The sequence below is a fragment of the Temnothorax nylanderi genome, unplaced genomic scaffold (assembly GCF_030848795.1).
Source record: "Temnothorax nylanderi isolate EJ_2023f unplaced genomic scaffold, tnyl_v1.0 TNYL_tig0001_pilon, whole genome shotgun sequence".
Lineage (NCBI taxonomy): Eukaryota > Metazoa > Arthropoda > Insecta > Hymenoptera > Formicidae > Temnothorax > Temnothorax nylanderi.
In genome coordinates, this window is record NW_027249063.1 from 2,082,555 (window position 1) to 2,104,185 (window position 21,631).

At 32.1% G+C, this 21,631-nt stretch overlaps 1 protein-coding gene across 3 annotated transcripts; it reads right to left on the bottom strand.

The window, feature by feature from the left end:
- Positions 1 to 585: 585 nt before the first annotated feature.
- On the bottom strand, positions 586 to 21,462 carry Pcb (Pyruvate carboxylase). Of its 3 annotated transcripts, none has more exons than XM_071707964.1 (14): positions 21,304 to 21,462; positions 13,736 to 14,325; positions 11,994 to 12,313; positions 11,547 to 11,697; positions 10,207 to 10,418; positions 9,288 to 9,490; positions 8,889 to 9,150; positions 8,180 to 8,498; positions 6,937 to 6,987; positions 5,661 to 6,128; positions 5,099 to 5,488; positions 4,545 to 4,980; positions 4,064 to 4,460; positions 586 to 2,896 (listed from the first exon to the last, which is right to left on the bottom strand). In XM_071707964.1, exons 2-14 carry the CDS (start codon positions 13,866 to 13,868, stop codon positions 2,648 to 2,650), a joined length of 3,591 nt encoding a protein of 1,196 aa, XP_071564065.1. In that variant the 5' UTR covers positions 13,869 to 14,325; positions 21,304 to 21,462; the 3' UTR covers positions 586 to 2,647. The 3 variants fall into 3 exon arrangements, with proteins under 3 accessions (XP_071564065.1, XP_071564148.1, XP_071564234.1); XM_071708047.1 differs by lacking the exon at positions 21,304 to 21,462 and adding an exon at positions 17,248 to 17,530; XM_071708133.1 differs by lacking the exon at positions 6,937 to 6,987.
- Positions 21,463 to 21,631: the final 169 nt, after the last annotated feature.

A 21,631-nucleotide genomic window follows, 5' to 3' on the forward strand; every position in this document is an offset into this window, starting at 1 on the left:
TTAAAGATATTGCTAAAGATATTCCTAGTGTTAAATGAAATATTTATTTATAATATATACTACTTTGAAGCAACGTATTAACTGGAAAATATGACAAGATATATGACGAAATAAAATAATATACATAATATAGAAACTTTTAAATTATTAATACAACGTATATAAAATAATTAATCAATAACATAAGTTGCTTTTGTGCATACATATAGAATTGTATTTGTCTAGAATGTCTAAATTAAAAATGTATATTTAAATTATTTAATTTTAATTAACTTAATGTTTAATTAAATTTATACATATAAATATAGGATACATGAGATTTATTGAGAATAGGTATTGATGGGCGAATAGTAGGTACATAATATTACATCTCCAACAATTTTCTAACAAAATAATAAAATTTACATCATTTATATAATATACATCATACACATTAATGCATTATTTATCTTTTATACTTAAAATTAAAATTATAAAGATAAAAACTTTAAAAAAAAAAAAAATTATTTTAAATTATTTATTTCTAAGTAAAGGAACAAAATGATTTTGTAAACGATTAAGGTAGAAATATATTGATACAATGGATATAAAACATAGTTTTATACTTTACATTTGTTACATTTATATCATACAATATGGCGATTTCGTTATTTCCTTATTTCCTAAAAAATCGCCTTTTTGAAAATATATATATTGTCAACATTGCATTTACAATAACAAATGTTGCTGTAAATGCAACACGCATTTATACAGTCGGAATATTATATCCGCATCTATGGCACAATTATATACATATTTATAGAGATTTACACCTTTAATGTACATATTTTTCGATAAATCCGCGCATTAAGATAACATTATAAAATTATAGAACGTAGATAATTTTCATAATTATTTGTTTACTATAAAAATATTTTTTTTCAATCGACACAAAAACTTATTAAATTCTTTTCTTTTGAAAGATGTAACATTTGATCTTGATCTTGAAAAAACAAAGACAAGGCTTTTCAGGAATATTCTAGTCTTTGTTCCCTGAATTATTTTTTCCACATACTTGCTAAATCATTCGTGAAGGCTTAGCTCGATATTGTAATTAAATTATCAGGGTAATCGCTTATATATACACGCTATAATTAATATAGAATGGAGCTGAAGAAGATAGTTGATCTTTTTTCCATCTTTTTGTACGTTGCTCATGAACAAATAAATCGGATCACATCGATATAATCATTTTATACAAAACGTGTGCATTTATATCGATGCACCGAAAATAATTTATTGAAACAAATTTTTTAGTTAATACTTTCTAAGCACATCGTTTTTTACTACAATTTTTTATATTTATCTTAGAAATCTATTTACGTTACGATTAACATATGAAAAAAGACTATAATGTGTGTCTTTTATGCAATTAAATGTGTAAAAACGTGTATCAATTTGTAAATGTCTCATAAGAATGCTTTACATTTAAAAAATTACCGTGGTATTATTGTCGAATTTTTTTTACAATGATTAAGTGAATTAAAGGAGTGCTGTACATTTGATATTAATAACGGTGATATTTCTTAGGCAGCTTTGTTTAATTGTATCATAATAATCACATTGGCCATTCGCATTATATTACAAATGATATGCAAGACGTTCAAAATTTTAATTATTAATACTCCGAAATAAAGCTGCGTGTACAGATAAATAAATTTCACATTAAATTTCTTGGTACTTATTCATTATACGCCACTTCTAATTGGAGTCAGCTCCGGTGGCCTTGATCTTAACTTATGTTGTTGAGATCATGGTTCTAGTTTCATTTCGTATACAGTTCATTACATTAAAATGGCTCCACATTGGTTTCCAACTTTCCACGTGAAGCGAAGTCCATCCCCCATCGTCTGGTGCTTGCAGTGCGAAATGCATGCGAACGAGGTCTGTCATTATACGGTTTTACATGGATTTTCAACTTTCCACGCGAAGCAAGATCCACTCCATATCGCCCAGTGCTTGCCGTGCGAAATGAGGTCTATCATTGTACAATTCGCGTGGAAAATTGATACGAAACCGCGCAATAATAATTTTTCACTGCAAGCATCAGGCGACGTGGAATGGATCTTGCTTCACGTGGAAAGTTGGAAGCCCATGTGGAATCATTTTATGTTAAGAATAATCGTTGTACTTTCAAGTAGAAGAAAATTGGAAGTGACGCCCGTGCGTGTAATGAATAAGTACCAATTCTTCATTTTTTATTTTTTTTTTGCTAAATGGAACAGTTTGTTCAGTGTATATATAGATGCAACATTTTTAAAACTCTGTATAAGATGTAGTTTTACATATACCATCTAAGAAATAGAATTATTTAAAAAATATTAATAACAATTAACATAACAATTATTTTACAAAATTCGTCAATGCGCGATAAAAATGATTCATGAATAATAAGCTTTGGTTATTCAAGCGATCGACGATTCTGGATAAGACGGTGATCGATAACAGAATGTTAAAATAGCATTGAATGGAAAATCTCAATCCAAGCTTCGTACGAAGGTTGCTAAAGATCTTGTCTTCCATACGCATTATCCAAGTAAATAGCAATAAATATTTGGTGTTGGTTTCACGTGATTTGATTTTCGGTCAGTCCCATCAGTACGAGAGCCTATTCGAATGTCAGAACGAGATCGTCTCCTTCCAATCTCATGCCAAGGTTGATTTCAAGACTCTTGATTTTCCCTGCTCGAGGCGCTTGTACAACCATCTCCATCTTCATGGCAGATAGAACGACTAACGGCGCACCTTTTTCCACGGTGTCGCCCACTTTTACCCTGATGTCGATCACTTCGCCAGGCATCGGCGCTCCCAATTGATTGCTGTCACCTTTCGTCGCTTTCGGATGTACATGCAGTTCCTGCATAGAGAATAAGAAAATTCGTATTGTATTTTGCATTTGAGATATTTATTTAATCTCTATTTAATTGCAATCTCATTTTAATTAACTTCAATTTCACTTTTAAATAATAATCTTATTTTAATCTCAATGTAACTGTCATTTAACATTTTAATTTCATTTTAATTATAACGTAATTGAAGTATCAACCTGATGGTATAAAGTAATAAAACTGAAACCAATAAAGTGGAGTTACAATTTGGGCAATTGAGAGTGGGCATCGCGTTTACGTATTATTAATACGTAAACTTATAAGTTATAATTTATTTGGTAATTTACAAAGTTGATATATGACGGACATTCGGTTCAGTTTTGAGTCATCTTCAGCGTGGTCAGAACATAAAATAAATACAGTTGCATAATATATCAATTTTTTCGCGTTCTACCATTTTTCAATGGTAAGTTGCTTTGAAATTGGGAGTTAGAAAGCTATTATTTTGCATGTTGGTAATTAATTGACTAAATGATCTCTATCTGTAATGTGATAATCAACAAGGAAATTAAGATACGAATATAAATAAGTCAAATTTAACTCACCATATTGTCTAAGTGCGTGAATGTGAATTTGAAGATATTAAATACGATTGATACAATTGAAAATAGATGTGGAGTCTAGAGGCGGTTATCGAATAATCCCGATGTTACAGAGAATAAAGACATAAATACCCGAGGTGAAATGAGTCATTGTAAATACAAGTCAAAAGTAATAAAATGTAATAAATAAATAGTATTAGTAAACATCGAAAAACAATAAAACATTGTAATGTGGGCATGTAAATACATATGAATGTTCTGTTTTTCAAAAACATTTCGAGTTATTTGTGTTTTATAAGATATAAAGGTTTTTTAATAAAATTAATATTAATTAATGAAATACTCAATAAGTTTCACTTATTATCGTTTCCATGTAACTGTATTTTTTAATGTTTTGACTATCCAATGCTGAAGATCGCTCAAAACAAAACCGAAACGTTCGTCATATATTAATTGACTTTTGTAAATTACTAACTTATAAATTTACGCGCCAATAACCACGTTGCATTTTTAATTGTCCAAATTGTAATCCCACTTTATTGGTTTCATTATTTTCATATTGGATAAAACTGAAAGTCTGCGAGTTTTGCTTACCTTGACAGCCTCTTTATCCTTGATGAACACAGATCTCAGTTGACCGTTCATCTCGAAGAACACTTCGAGTTCCCCATTTTTCGTGAGATCTTCGGCAACCGCCAAGGTTTTGATACTGAGAGTTTTACCCTTCTCAATCGTGACATCGAACACCTCGCCTACTTTAGGTCCCGTTAGAAAGATTCTGGTCTCGAATTTATCTACCGGGCCAAATTGCTCCTTGAAGTTCAAGTAGTCCTTTGTTACTTTAGGATAAAGTGCGGCCGACATGACGTCCTTTTCGGTGACGTGCGGGTGAGATTCTTTAAGCTCTTTCTTCAGAGCATCAAAGTCGAGTGGTGCTAAACTCGCGCCTGGTCTGCCCTGCACGCGTGGCATGTCCTTGAGAACTTTTGACCTGATCAAAAGTTACGAATGCAAGTTAAATTTAATGAAAGACATTCTGAGAAATTAACATCCGTGTACGCATGCAAAATCTTACCTGAGAGGTTCAGGGAATCCTCCGTGAGGTTCGCCAATGGCACCCTGAAGAAACTCGACCACTGATTTAGGGAACGACAATTCCTCGGCCCTCTTGAGAACATCATCGGCGGTCAATTTGTTTTGAACCATAAATTGCGCTAAGTCGCCGACAACCTTGGAGCTCGGCGTGACTTTGATAATATCACCGAGCAAGAGATTGGCTTGCCGGTACGCCTTCTTCACGTCCTCGAAGAACTCGCCCAAACCGAGCGAGTAAGCTTGGAATTGCAGATTCGTGTACTGACCACCGGGAATTTCGCTGAGGTAGACATCCGCATTTCCGGATTTCATCGTTGTCGTGCATTCGAAGGGTGCGTAGAGCGTTCTCGTTTGTTCCCAATAGGCGGAATACTCGGAGACATCAGAAAGATCCAATTTTGTATCAATGTCCGTTCCTATCGTGACATTAATTGAAAATTTTCTCAGTTTAAGAATTGTCATGTGCAAGTACAAAAGATAAATAAAAATTAATTACTTATGATCGCTCAGAATTAAAAGTTTGTTAAACTATACCCTGAAGAGAAGCGACAATGCCGCCCATAGAAGGCTGGCTGGTCATGCCAGACATGCTATCAACGGCAACGTCCACGACGTCAGCCCCGCTCTTCGCACAGGCCAACATAGAGGCTACTCCGGCTCCAGCAGTATCGTGCGTGTGTATATGAAGAGGCACATCCGGATGCTTCTGCCTAATTGCGTCGATCAACATCTCGGCTGCTCTTGGTTTGAGCAATCCAGCCATATCTTTGATCGCCAGGACATGAGTGCCCACTTTGACCAGCTCGTCCGCCAAGTCGGTGTAATACTTCAAATTGTATTTGGTACGATTCGGGTCGCTTACGTCACCCGTGTAGGAAATCGCTGCTTCGACGATACCCCCGGCATTCCCAGCGGCCTCCATACCTGAAGAAAAACTCGCGTTCAACGAAGAAATATTTACGAGAAAATATTCCAAGTATACTGAATGGCTTTGTGATTAGAATTAAAATGAATCAAGATTATTTTGCTTTGAGAATGTCACTTCATCAGTTGCGTTATAATTGAGTTATATAGTTATAGGCCGCTTCAAACTTACCAACGATAAGATTTGGCAAGTAATTGAGCGAGTCGAATACTCTGAAGATGTCCATGCCGGTCTTCACAGCCAGTTCGCAGAACTTGAAGACGACGTTATCGGGATAGTTCGTGTACCCGACAGCGTTAGCGCCTCTCAGTAACATTTGAAATGGAATATTAGGGATGGTTTTGCGCATATCTTCCAGCCGTTCCCAAGGGCACTCGTGAAGGAACCTTAAGGCCACGTCAAAGGTCGCGCCGCCCCAATTTTCCAGCGAGTAAAGATTGCTGAATTTGTGAGCGACGAATGGGGAGATCATCAGTAAATCGTGTGATCGTACACGAGTCGCCAAAAGGGACTGATGGGCATCACGGAACGTGGTGTCCATTAAAAGGAGACCCTTGTGCTGTCTAATAGCCTTGGCGAAAGCTTCCGGACCTTGCTCTTTATAAATATGTCGGAATCCTTTCGGAGGATCCAGAAGTTCTGAAAAGGAGCACAGAAGAGGATTAGTTTGATACTTTTCTAAAAAGAACGGATTGTTATTTGGCACGTGCTGTTGTTAGTAGGCGTGAAAAATGTTTATGACAAGCGGTGGATTATAAACATCGTTAAAATATAACAATAAAAAATTAATCATTTATAAAATAATTATTGTATGTTTACGTGATTATTAATTTAATATTGAATTATATTAATACTGCATGTTTATAAATATTTTTAACATTTTCTCCTTTTGATTTCTTTCAAATAAGTTCAATTTGAAATTTAATTAAATTATTTAACATATATATAAAATATAAATATCGAAAGTATAAAAATTTTTGTTATATATTATTTTAAGTATCATATAGCATTATTAAACATATTTTTTGATTCGAAAAATTTATGCTAAGAAAATATTTTACAAGACAAGCGTAGCATTTGCAAATTAATATATTGCTACGAGCTAAGTAATAAATTAATATTTCAATGTAATGTAGCTATATATATATAGATTATTATTAATAGCATTATTATTAACAACTTATTTAGTACCGGTGTATTCAATATACTAATTAATTATATGTTCAAATTTAGAAAAACGAAGGAATTAAATTCCAATAAATAAATGTCAGCCAATCTGAAAGAATAATAACAAATTAAAAAATTTTATTTATACACAAAATTTTGTTATACTATACCGGTGTTCAGTTTTTAGCTTCTCAAGCTGCGCAATGCTAAATCTTAAAATAATATAAATAAATAAAGAAAAGGCAATATATATAATATATAATACTGTGTGTAATCATACCTGGTACGTCGGGATCATTGGTCTCTTCTGCAGCTGCAAGCTTAGCAAAGTCTAAAAAAATTGCCAAACAAAAGATAAAAGCATGCGATAAAGAGAGAAGTGTGTACAAGAGGGAAATTAATATTTAAAGATGTAAGTTACTATATAAAAGTATGACAATATGAGTCTTCAAAACATGATTTCCGGGATTTGTCTCAATTAAATTGGATATATCCCATTCGTAAACGCATAGCGTATACCGATGACTTTAAATATAAATGAGTTTTTGTTGATTATGCGTATAGAATGAAATATTGAATTATTTACGAATAATGCCAATTGGTAACGAAAAACAGCATGCTTCTTTATTACTTGTTATTAAAGTGATGACGATAAGTAGAGACATATGAAGATGCTTCATGACCCCATTTATGTACGAATTCGCGCAGTGTGCAGTGTGCTTAATGTAGCGCAGTGCAGTAATTACGGAATTTAGACACAAGAACACACCAAAAAGAAAAAAAAAATAGATTTTTTTGTAACGGTTAAACCGAGTGTTCCTATAAACCCAGCAGAGAAGCGGAAACGATTTGTTACTTATAAGCAAAAAGGATGTTTACTATTTTTTGCGTAATATATTTTAATATATTATATGATATCACACACATGATTTAATACTGCTTGCTTTCATTAAAGCACTAATAATTTTTAATCGATTAAAATTTAATGAAAAATGATATAATTTTTTAATATGTAAAGTCGAGTATTTGTAAATTTATAACGGTCATTAAATCAAAGAAAAGTCTCATCATGTAAGAAAACATAATAAAAATTAATATAGATATAGATTTAAATGATCTTTTGAGTCATTTGTTAATAGTTCTTAAAAATTAAAAGAAATCTTCAAAAATTTCAATAATACATGAACATTCACAGGATTAATTTGCAGCAACCTTCATGTAAACGTTAATAAATCCGAGCAGAGAATTAGTAGACATCCTGTTTACATAAAAAAATAAAATAGAAAAAAAATACGATCCCTGGTTCGCTGATCCACGCATGAAAGCACATCCTCCGTACGCCTCTGCTCTAATTATGGCTAGAGTAATTTTGCCACCTAATGCGGACATTATCTAATTTAACGCTTAATGTCGAAATTTAATAGGACTGGGATTTTTTGGCTATCGAACTTTTCTATGGTTGTAGTTTAAAGTATGTCACCCCCGATTATCGCCATCGTATTCGTTGGTAATCGATCATGTACCTAGAGCAATCTGCGGAATGTGCGGTTTGATGTCCGCTGGCTTCAGTTGAGTAGCCAGTGGCGTGCTCGGGCCGTTCACCAGGACGGTACCGATGTAATTGAGCAATTTCTGAGCTCGATTCTGGCTCGGCTGAAACTGAAAGAGCTGAGGATTTTCGTCGATGAAGTATGTGTCGACAATACCGTTGAGGAACTTTTGATTCTCCAGGACGTTTAGTAGAAAAGGTATATTCGTCTTTACTCCGCGCACGCGGAATTCGCGGAGGACTCGATTCATCTTGGCGCAGGATGATTGAAGATCACCGGCGTGGGCGATTACCTGAGAAAGAGAGAATGTTATTTTTCAAATACAGATAATATGATAAATATGTTGAGGTTTCTTTGCGATCGGGATTGTCTCTATGTCGGAATAATTTAAATCTCTACAAAATAATAGAAATTGATTAAATTATATTAGATAATATTAAAAAATCGAAAATATTGTTAAAATAGAAATTAAATATTTAATGCTGATTTTTTGTCAGAATCAATTTGGTTTTTTTTTTTAAGGAAACGTGCAATAATATACTTTGTTTTTCAGCATTTTATTTGTTTTTCTTTAACATGATAATCTTATGAAAGAAATATTCTGTTATTTATATTAAAGTACCAGTTATTTATAAAAGTTGTATATCTGCATACAACAATGATACTATTTTATATTTCTTACCTTAACAAGAAGCGAATCGTAATACGGCGAGATTATAGCACCGGCGAATGCGGAAGCGCCGTCCAATCGGATGCCCATACCTTCACCGGAACGGAAAACTTCTATTCTTCCAGTGTCCGGCTGGAAGTTCTTAGCCGGATCTTCCGTGGTTACACGGCATTGAATCGCGAATCCTCGAGGTACGATTTTTTCTTGCGTCATGCCGAGCTCCGGTAGTGTTATGCCCTCGGCGATTCGAATTTGGGATTGCACGAGGTCGATTCTGAAAGAACGAAGCGGCGTGTAACAATTGACGCTTGCGCAAAGTATATGCGTGTGGTTAATGTTACAATTAATATAATTGACGATTGAGAAATGTGAAAAGATATTTATCATTTTTTTATACGTTTATTTCATTACCCTGTTATTTCCTCGGTTACTGTGTGCTCCACTTGTAATCTGGCGTTGACTTCAATAAAATAGAAATTTCCAGATTGATCAACCAAGAATTCCACAGTACCGGCATTCGAATAACCAACGTGTTTTGCCAATTTGACGGCGTATTCAGTCATTTTCTCACGAACCGTGGCCGACAATACTGGAGCTGGCGCAATCTCGATAACCTGCGTATTTTATAAAGGTTTTGTAAAATTGCTTAGAATGACACTCGAGTTTTTCATATTCTATCCATAATGTAGAAGCGCAACAAGCCCGTTTGCACCACATTTTACGATGTCGAGCTATTATTAATTTGAAAACTATTACGTAAATCTGCGGACTATAATCATGAATCTCGTGTGGTTGCGTCATCGTCCTTGTTTCGGACAAGATGAACGAACGCGTCCGCGGTGAATGTACTTACCTTTCGTATTCAGGCATCCTTGAGAAATCCTTGAGGAAAAACTGGACGAATTCTAATTTGTTTACAGAATTGGAGAGAAAATTGCTAACTCAAAGCTTTTATATTATGTTAGCTTATAGCAACAATATTTTTATCTTATACATATTTTTCATGATATCTACGTATCTTCTGTATTTAATCTCTAAGAATCTTATATCAGTTATCTTCATCCCGATATTACAAAGTATGTGTTAATAAAATTAACTTATACAAGCGCTACTAATTTTGATCGTCAATCGGATGATATCTTCTTGAAAATCATTATTTATATTATCAAACCGTTTATTTATAGTTTTTAGAAACTAATTATGAATTTGCAAAAATATATAATGTTTCTTAAAATGTTGCTGAGAATATTACATTCAATAATCAATATTGGAATAATATTTTTAACTTAATTGTTGCGTGCACTAAATTAAAATTAACCAGGATACTGACCTTTTGATGACGACGCTGCACAGAACAGTCGCGTTCATATAGATGCACGACATTGCCAGCGTGGTCCCCAAGTAATTGAACTTCAATATGACGTGGTCTCTCAATGAATTTCTCGATGAACATCGCGCCATTTCCGAAAGCAGCCGCGGCTTCCGAAGATGCACGCTCGAACATCTCACCGACCTCTTCCATTTGTCTTACGACTCTCATACCTATTTTTAATGATAAAATTTCTTAATAATGTCACATTTTGATACACATAATTAATTTTAAAAAATTGACAGGATATTCTATAAGACCTAGATCCATTTCTTAAATTTTAGTTAATAAGATTGAAATATTTCTCATCTTTAATATTATATTGTATTTATTATTTTACTAATTAATAATGATGCGCATTACATAATGTCTTATTATGTCAAAATAATAAATGTAGTGTGTGAGCCTTTTTCTCTTCTGTCAAAAATGTAGTAATGAATATATGCGTAATTAATATCTACTGTATTGATTTAATGGATGGCATGAAGAAAATATTTTTCTGATATATGAGCAAACAAAATAAAATTAAAATAATTAGTCGATAAAATAATGGATGAATTGTTTCGGTGATATATACCTTTGTTAATATTAGAGAAATGTTACTTTAACAAAAGAAATAATTTTTAATTATATTAGAAAGACACAGTATTTTTAAATTATTATTGGCTACATAGTATTATAATTTCTAAAAATACCATTCTATATATTTTACATAACGTACTTAAATACCCATCATTATGTCATGCGCAAATCGTTATTGTCCAACAGGTATGCACGTCGTTTCGCGATATTATCGCCGAGTAACTGGTCGTAAATGTAGTTCGTGTGCAAATAATTTTTGCATTGTTTGATAACGAATAGGCGCGTTTAATGCGCGTAGAACGTTATTCAGCAGAAAAGAAACATTCTTTGTCCATATGATTCATATTTACGATCTTTTATGGCTATAGCCGATTATGTTGTTTCACGGTAAATTTACTTTTATTTTCCACGGAAATTTTAGCTTGTATGAATAATATCATTGTATGACGTATGAATAACGTGTATGCGATAATATAACACCAGTAAATTCGATAATGCCAAAATATCGAATTATTTTTACAATAAAGAAGGAAATCTTAAAACATTCTTTAGCAACGAAAGATTATAAATCTATCGCTCCTGTTTTAATATTCAAAGTTTAATATTTAAGACTTTATAGGTAGTTTTGGGAAGTTGTAAATATTTCTTTTATATTTAGGTAAACTGAAATGCTGTGACTGTTAGTTCTTGACGTTTTAGTAGTTACGTCTTAGTCATACCTCGTCCTCCACCTCCGTATGCTGCCTTGAAGATAACCGGAAGACCGTGCTTCTTACAGAACTCTATCGCCTCGTCAGAACTTGTTACCGGTCCATCTGTTCCCGGAACGATGGGCACTCCAGCTTCAATCGCGGCTTGTCTAGCAGCTACCTATCGATTAAATTACATTGTATTTGTTGTATCTTGATTCTAGAATTTTTGAAGAATCGTATAACAAAAATTAATCAAAATTTAAGATTTCTAGCTCCTGATGTTGAGCACACCCACAAATTTCGTTGTTTTATATTATTACGCTTAAAAATCTTACATCCGAAGCAAAACAATTTGGAATACCCTAATTGGAACAAGCAGTTTGTCGCCGTTTTTTATTATAAATTTTAATATATCGAATATAAATAACGCGTTAAATGTTCTTAAATATGATATACGTATCAATAATAATTTACTTTGTCTCCCATTTGTTGGACGACTTTAGGACTAGGCCCGATGAATCTGATGCCAGCATTAGTAACCGCTTGAGCAAAGTCTGCTCTCTCGGAAAGGAATCCGTAACCAGGATGTATGGCGTCGACGTTGTTTTCTTTGGCTACTTGGATAATTTCAGGAATATTGAGGTAAGCTTGAACGGGTGGTAGTCCTTTGCCTACTAAATAGCCCTCATCTGCTTTCTGACGGTGCATCTGCATTTTATCCTGCTCCGAATAAATTGCCACGGAGCGAATACCAAGTTCCGTACAAGCACGAAACACACGAATAGCAATTTCTCCTGAAATATTATGTCTGCGTATTAAGATTTTATACAAAATCGATAAGAAATCGATGTAACTTGAAATCGGGCGTTATATGCTTTATTTAATTTTACGTCAGTTTTACATTAACTGCATCTTAATTCGAAGCTGTCTAATATATTTAATATTAAAAATTAAGAAAATAAAAAAATGTTTTAATCAAACTTTTGTTAAGGAAAATTGATTTTAATTTGATAAACTTATTATCAAAATTTTTTATATGGACATTAATATTTTTCAAATCAATATTTTTTATATTTTAAAAAATATTAATGTCCATATAAAGATTTAAAATAATTTTGAAACATATGCCATTTTTTATTAGTCTTGTAATATTTTTAGAATGATAACGTGAATGCAGAAAATATGCGAATCTCTGAATTCATTTAGACGTATTACGTGAGTAAATTATGGTACACGGTTTAATTAAACGGAGTGCTTAAGATGTACTCGATTTCTCGGTTCTATATCAAGAACAACGTATGTTGATTAATCACGCAACCTTGTCCTACAAAAATGAACAAGTCACTGATAACGTTCATTAACTCATCAATTCGACGTCGATATATCGTACCCAGTGAAAGCAATGATGATTGCTTTCAATGAAAGTAGCAATTATTTGAAATGTGTGCTAATTTTTTTCTCAGTGTTATTAACGAATTTTTACATAGAAATTACAAGTAAAATACTACAATATACCATGGGGGAATACAATAAAAGAAAAGGAGACTCAAATTTTGCATAATTCAATTTCAATTACATAAGTGTTTGTAACCTATTAAAATAGTAATTAGTGATAAAATTAATAATTGCAAACTGCCGTTAATAATCGTATTAATGAGTTTGCGGTATTTAAAATTAGATTTGTATTAATAATGCATGTAATGTATCGTGTATTGTCTTATCTGTTTTTTTACGCAAGATAAGTTTCTTCTTGCAATCTTTCGAAATCCGTTTAGAAGTCACTAGTCAAATATTGATTGCAATATAACAAAATTTGATATTTGGTGAGATCAAGACACGTTTTGTAACAGCGATCAAGTTAGGAAAAAAATTATTTTGTAATTAACATTTATTAGATATACGGAATATTTTGTTACGGGAAAAGACAACACAGTAAATGTACATTAAAATGTTGAAATATTTTTGTCCTTCTTTTTAATCTAGTATTTAAAATATTCTTTATTTTAATAAAATATAATTATGATAATATTATAATGTAATGATACCATATATTTTTTGAAACATATCAAAAATTGCAAAAGAGAAATTTACACTATAACTTAACAAATTTTGTAAAATTGACTTTTTACAATGTCCTTTTTTAAATACCGATGTTTTTAAAGAAAATTTCGCGTTTGTAGTGTCGCTTTACCAAAAATGAATAACAATTTGCTCACCTCGATTGGCGACGAGGACACTTCTGATTGGTCTGTATTCTACATTCGTGCCGAAGCCTTTCGTGGCGATCTTCCATATTTGTAACACAGTTTTATGTTTGTTCAACGCTCGATGGGCACGTATGGAATGCATTTTGCCAGTTGTTACTTTTATTAAATTTCACAATATATATTATCACTCTTTTTATCTCTATCCTAAATCGCGTATAAGAAACTAAACAAACTTCACTACACTTTATCTTCACAAAATGAATTAATTCCTTATCGAGACTGCTTAGGCCGATTTAATTATTTTGTGTGTCGTCAAAGAGTGTTTGCTCGTCGACGAGTTTTAAAGCTATTTCTTTCTCCCGCTGTCTCAGTCTTTGTTCGAGTTCGAACTCCAAATGATCGTGTGATCGCGATAACGATGTCCTCGAGAGTTTTCGTTAGACGCAGCATCCAGTTTCTCGGAACGTTCTTTCTACGGCATGATAATTTTTATCATAAATTCAAACGTCCCTTTTCTCGTTTGTTTCTCTAAGCTCTATCTATCTAATAGTAAGTGCTATATCTTCCCTAGGCACTTTCGGCAAGTATTTCTAGTATTTCTGAAACAGACAAATTACATTCTCTTTTTTAGTACAATCGTAATTATTATAATATTATAACTAAGATTAATTTATAATTTTTATCTCGCGTATTCGATTTTTATTAAATTGCATTCTTGTCATTATTTTTTCTCTGTGTGATGTACACATTATATTTGAAATAAATGTTTCTTTGCATATGCAAAGGGCAGCAAATTGTGGATTTCGCATAAGATTAACTTTACCTTGTATTTGTTTAGAGAATTTAAAAATTCATTATTATATTTCATTATTATATCTATATTGGAAGCGGCAAAAATTAATTATTATGCCTAAAGTAAAGATTTGGATTTGTCTCGATGCTTTATTTTAAATGATGATTATTGCAGACAATAAATTAACAAAAGCGACAAGTTAAAAATAATTTTTTTTTACAATGAAAGGAATCTGTCTTTTGGTCATTTTTTTGCGTATTGAAATATCAAGTCAAATTTTTCGTTACCAAAGGAGCGATATCAAAATATAAAAAATTAACGAGCGATTAAGTTCGTGAAAGATCAAATTGTATCGTAACACTTATTGAAGTTTATCCGCAAATTGACTCATTGACGCATCGTGACTGACATTGAGTGTGAGGTTGGCAAATTGCGAGTGCATCTGAATAGAACGTTAACATTCAACTACGCATGATACAGCATATAATATTTGTTGACTTCTGTTTTTGGCGTGCCAACCAACTGTGTCGGAGTCACGTGCAATATTTGCATTACTTGTATCGAAAACACGTAACGTAGAGACATTCTTGTGGAAATTTTGGACTTCGCATCAAGCGAATAATATATGGTTAACGATTGCATATCACGAATACAATATCATAAATAAATTGTCGATGCGCGCATTAAGGAACAATAAAAATAATGATATTTTTTTATACACATCACATTTTATACGCAGATTATATGTGTATAACGTAAACATTGAATTTTTTTATACACATTCAGGGTGTTTAAATAATACTACATTGTTTTATGATGGCGATGATTATGTGCACTCTGTAGCATGATTGATGGTCAACGACCATTCAATAAGTCATCAATTTAATACTAGTAAATCGCACCAATAACGTTATATCGTTTCATAGCTTTGACGTAGAAACATCCGTTTAAATTTCTTTTTTATAAATAAAAAAATATTTTTATGAGTCAGTTATCGCAGATAGATTTTACTTCCAGTGACGCAGAACGTCTTAATACATATACCAATGTCAATTAAAGATCGCAATGCGATAAATTGATCAGATAGATCATGAAAGTATTATGAAAATCGATGTGCAATTTTTATTAATCTGTCACTGATTCTCGCTTATATTATTGTTTACGTGTATCGCGTTTATGTACTTCTTAGAAGATATAAATTGCGTTGTAAACTGGAAATCAGCAAAGTAAATCGTTTCATGAATAAATTCTATGGTTTATTAAACTTCATGATAGTGGAAATGCGAAACAGCGAAGTGATTTAAGATTGACTTAATATTAATTTATAGCGTGTAAAAAATTGATGATTACAGAATTATTAAGAAATAAGAGAATTATTTAGATTGAAATATGTTTTAGCATTTTTTATTAAATATAAGTTTGCAACTAACTATAAAATTTCTATTTATGCTTTTAATAAGTACATATATTTGCCTGAAAGTTTTATTTAATCAAATATTTAGATAATCTCTTATTTAGTTAATTATTTTTTCTATTTAATATGTAGTAATATTTTATGCAAGTTTATCAGACAAATATATGTTTTAATTAAATATTATTAGTTAAATATATCTGAATATATTGAAGATATATTCATGTTTATATCTTTCAATATAGATTCAGAAATATAAATTCATATTGAATATATTGAACATAAACTTATAACAGCTTTGGTGAATACATAGTAATTTTATTCATACATCAATATTATTTGTTATGAAACGGTATGAACATGGAATTTATTTTCTTCTCCTTTAGACATCGGTGATTCATATCGTCTCGAGTCTATTATATGTATACTTGACATACACGATAACGACAGAAAATGGCGCGTCTTATAACATCGAGAATTGCCGGAAAATCACTTGTCGTGTCGATAAGACATACCTGGTGCATATATCAATGGAAACCATTCATAATTATCATTCGTAATTATGGGCCACGTATTCGCCGTAAGCGGATGTTGATCGAATCTATGCGCAATTAAAATTATTTTGATGTCTTATCTGCCATCCTGAATGAAGAAGACTTCCGATTTGATGATAAATATAAAATTGTCATTGCGATAACTAAATATGCTCGGGAAATTCCGATCTGTATTATATAATGGCAGCAAGTTAATGCGATGTGTACATATATATTTCAGTAACACGCTAAAAAATCGTGATTTGTATAACAAATTCTCTAAAATTACATGATGATGAACTAATTACTTATAATTGATAGTAAAGTGCTGATAATGTTATTACTATTTTTATTATAAAAGCTATGCAGTCATAATTTTGCTTTATTGAATCATATGTGTATATGGAGGGGTAAAAACCACAGTGGTGTAGGTCAAATTTTTTAAAATATTTTTTTATGTGCATAGATGCAATTTATATATTGTACAGATTGCATCTATGTACACGAGAAAATATTTAAAAAAATTTGACTCACACCACTGTGGTTTTTACCCCTCCATATATTGTTTATGTATATAGTTCATCGCACACTATGCCCTGTTCTATGTATAATATATTTTAATTTTAAATTCTTGTGTAAAATATATTTGTCTGGAAAATAATGTGGTATACATTATTCGCGCACGTTGCAATAATCAATGTACTAATTGCGGAATGTGAATAAAACGGATAAATTTTCTGGATTGGATCTCGTATTTACGATGTGTTTTTACTAAGTTACTTACGGATGATATAGTCGTCGAACGAATAGGACTTTCGACCGAAGAGAACCGACAGATTCCTTCGACAGATTTTCGCAAGACCTTTGTCCCGAATACAGTCTCGATCGACCTCGAAATCTTCGATTGGCGTAAATGAATTGCCTCGTCTGGCGTGTCGATTACGAAACGAGACATTCATAGCATTAATCGCGTGAACTATTCACCTTTCGTTCGCATAACACGCGTCGTTGTCCTGGTTCTCTTACTTTTTTTTTCTGGTACGCGTGATGTAAAGAGAACTTGACGCGATTCATTTTGAAAACGTAACTGATATCCGTGTGCAGACTTCGTGCACTTGCGTACATTACATTACAAGAAATTATAATTATAATTATTGATTTAGCGAGAAGTAAGATAAGATAAAGAAAGATAAAACACAATACGATTAGCACGCATGATAAGAGAGTAAAAAAATTGAATACATTATATTTACAGTATATATTTAATACAGTATATATTTTTAATCTTTAATAACAATAATAACAGGTGCATTTGCCGAAAAAAAGAATATTTAAAAATGCAATAAAAATTGAAATAAAAAATAATTTATTATGAAAAAATTGTAGGATTTGAATATTAAATATTTAGGAAATATCTAATAAAGTAATAATTTGTGATATAACGTGTTTCTGTGCGTTGATCTTTTTAACTTTTATAACGTTATCTATAACGTTAAATGTTATCAAAATTTTAAAACAAATATATTTTCAGAGCATTTTGCTTCGTCACCATCATCATAGTTGATTCACGAATAGAATCTTCTCGTAGGCTACAATTGACATAAATCATATTTCACATCCATAGTAATGATTGTTGTGGTTACAATTCGCATGAAGTCGACCTTGCGACTTAATTAACTTCTCTGTTTTGAATTCTAAACAGTTTCTAATACTAGAAGATAGATGTCTTACATCGCTTTTATTATCGGTTATTATTTAAATTTACAATCAGTATGTAAATCAGCATATAAAGAAATTAATTGCTATACCCACATATCGTGATGACAGAAGCCTTAGAATTGCCTGATATATCTGTTTTCTACCTGCAATATAATTATAGGATGGTGATTCAATCAGAGAACTGATAGCTGGCTTCATTTTCACCAATCATCCTTTTAAGGTTTGGGTACGAGGCTATAATTGAGTAGAGTTTTTATGTGAGAGTGTTTTATACTTTCACTCTTATCGATTTTATCAGGATTTTATTTATTACTGCGATACACATACACAAGTTTAAATTGCAACACCCAGATAATTAAGTCGATAATTATTAATTTATTCAGGCGAGAAACGGATCAGTTTATCAATTATATGCAACGCGTCCGTTACTGCATACCACATTATTGAAGGACATTCACTTGTTAATGGGATATGTAAATGCACATGTAGTTACACTGTAGAATACTTTCGATCCGTGTCATTTCGTGTCGTTATGTTTTCGAAAACAGCTGATCCACTATCTATAATATACATGGAATCCAGCACACACACATAAGTCTGATATTTTTATATAATAAATTAGAATTTGCGTGGAAAAGAAATATTATAGTCAATATAATTATAGTGGACGAGAATAGAACAAATAAAAATAGAATATGCCACAGAAGGAGTTCATACTAAAGTTCATTGGCATCATTTCTTGGCAACTCTTAGAAAAACGATTATAATAAGACTCGGTCAATATGTACGCTCTATATTGATTCCACACAATGAGAACCTCGCCCACATAGAATCTGTGTAAAAGCTAATCTGTCATCTTCGTCTACAAGTAGGACTATCCTGAAAAATATTATCGAAGATATGAATTACCGAAGATCTATTTTTACTTTCTCAAGTAATAAGTATAAATAAAAGTATATGAAAGTTAAAAGATATATTGATGAATAAAAAGTGATTTAAAAATAAAAGTAGTAAAAAATAACAAAAAGGAGAAAGAGTTGCGAGAGGATAAAATAGAAAAATATCGAATGGCTCGCATATACGGAACGTGAGGTGCACGTGCTGCCTGCAGTTTCCACGATGCGTCAGTCGTGCGTACGCGAATGAACGTAATACATTGCAATGAAGGCTATCTTGTCAGATGAATTGATAGAGTCTGCCTTGATTATCTAATTCATTCATCACAACCATTAAAAAAACGGAAAATACTGATTAATTCCACATCTTGTCTAGTCTGCTACATTTAAATATTTTATTCCTTATACGTGACTCACGAGTAAAGAAATTTTTAACTGTAACCTATGGGGTTAAACAAATCAGTTTTTAAAAAGAAAGTTTTTTAAAATATCTTGAAATTATTAACGTAACAATTATAATTATAATTATAATTAAAAATTAGTTTATGGAAAAGTATATCAATTCTTGTTTTTAAAAAGTTTTCTCCAAAGTCAGCATTTATATTCCACATTAAATATTAAATGCTAATTTTAATTCTCGATTTTATTTGAATCACACACCGTTATCACACGCTAATCGGGCATATTTAGCGCCAGAATTGTGAGTAAACATATATTCTATGCGTATATATGTATATACGTAGTTTTGAGAAAAACATTAAATACAGCAAAAAAACTATCGCGACATTTATTTTTTTTTACAAATATTATTTTTTTATAAAATGTAAAATATAAGTTTTTCATAATATGTATTTGTTATAAATTTTTAATATATGTTTTAATTCGCGTATGACGGGGGTGATTATCGCTGCTTTCTCCCTTTTATGTAAGTTTTTACTGAGTTCATGTCAGTGAACAATTTATTTCACTTTTATCGTAAAAGAAAAACCTATTATGTATGGATGGAAACAATTTATGCAAATTATTGCTCTGACTACTACGTATTATCAAGTGATTTGTTTTCGTCTCGACGTTTGAATATCCTTCAAGGATGATATATCTCGATCGCTCGGGAAATATTCAAATTTGAATTTCTATCTTTCGTGATACAACAGTATCTTTGCTCTCGGTGATAAGAATGTCATTTCTTTTGATATATCGAAGAGTATGACCTTTGGCCCTGCATTAACACGCCACTATGACTGTAAAGATTTGCCGTTATCCACTAATGTGCATCAGCTCTTATGACTTTCTTCAAATTATTAACACTTGCGCAAATACATGAGTGACATAACTCCCAGTAACGTAATGCTTAAGAGATTTTTATCGTGAAAAGAATTGCTTGCTACTATACTCAATTCTCTCAAGTTAAAGTTTTTATATCGATTATTGATCATTTCTTGCATACATAAAATTTATTATATTTTCAAATATACGCCCATAAAAATTAGAGTAAATTATTCACGAAAAAGAATACAATCAGTGAACTACGAAACGTATCAAAATATATATGCACCTCTGTAGACTGAAATGAGACAGTTATTTTACGATCCGATGAAAAATATACTATAATTGAAATTTTCTCCTTGAAATGCAAAGCTTTTAGATTAATATTTAATTTATATAAAATTTTGTAATAGTTATTCAGATAAAACAATAAAATATTAATTCTTTCTCAGAATTTCTAAATTCTCTTAAACCTGAATAGCTCTTATCGATTTGATGAAATATGGAATATATCCCAAAATGTATTCTAATTGAATCCTCATTCATTAATTCTAATTGAGTCTGAATTATAATATCATTACAATTACAAATTAGAAATACTACAACAGAAATTATGTAAGCGGCCAGTCCAAGACTGAACAGGTTTTATCATTATGTATTCTTTATGCACGCAATGTCAGTGAAGTATTCACAAAATGAAAAAGCTGTCGCGTGTAATTGGAGAGGAAAATTCATTTTCCTCTTTGCCTCATTGCGAAATCGTCTCAACGTCACACTTTTCCACATATTACGACACACCGTTCACCGCTCGGCGCACTCGGAGCTCTGAGTGAGATTGTACTCCAATTTTGGTGAATCACTACCGAACACGAGTCTATCAGGTATCAATAACGTGCGTCACTATAGAGGTGAACGTGCAGCCGATCCTGTCGACTTCAGTCAGCAATTCGTATACTTACTGTGTCGCTCACCGAGAACGAGGTATATAGCCCAGACTCCGTCCGGCTGAAGTCTAAGCCGCACTGAACGATCTCTCTGGCACACGCGCTCGACGTCCACGGAAATAGAGGCGATTGGCAGTCGAACCTGCGCCTTGCGCAGTGTCACAGTGTTTAACTGAACGGTTGAGTGTGCTGCTGCCATCTCCTGGTGATAATGCTTGTCAAAGCTTTCCTGATTGTTTTTTTTTTCTTAATTATCAATTAACGTTAGATATTTTTCTTTTTTATATTTTTCTTCCCTTGTGCTTTTAAAACGCAGACATATGTCTGCGCTCTGAGAAAGAGA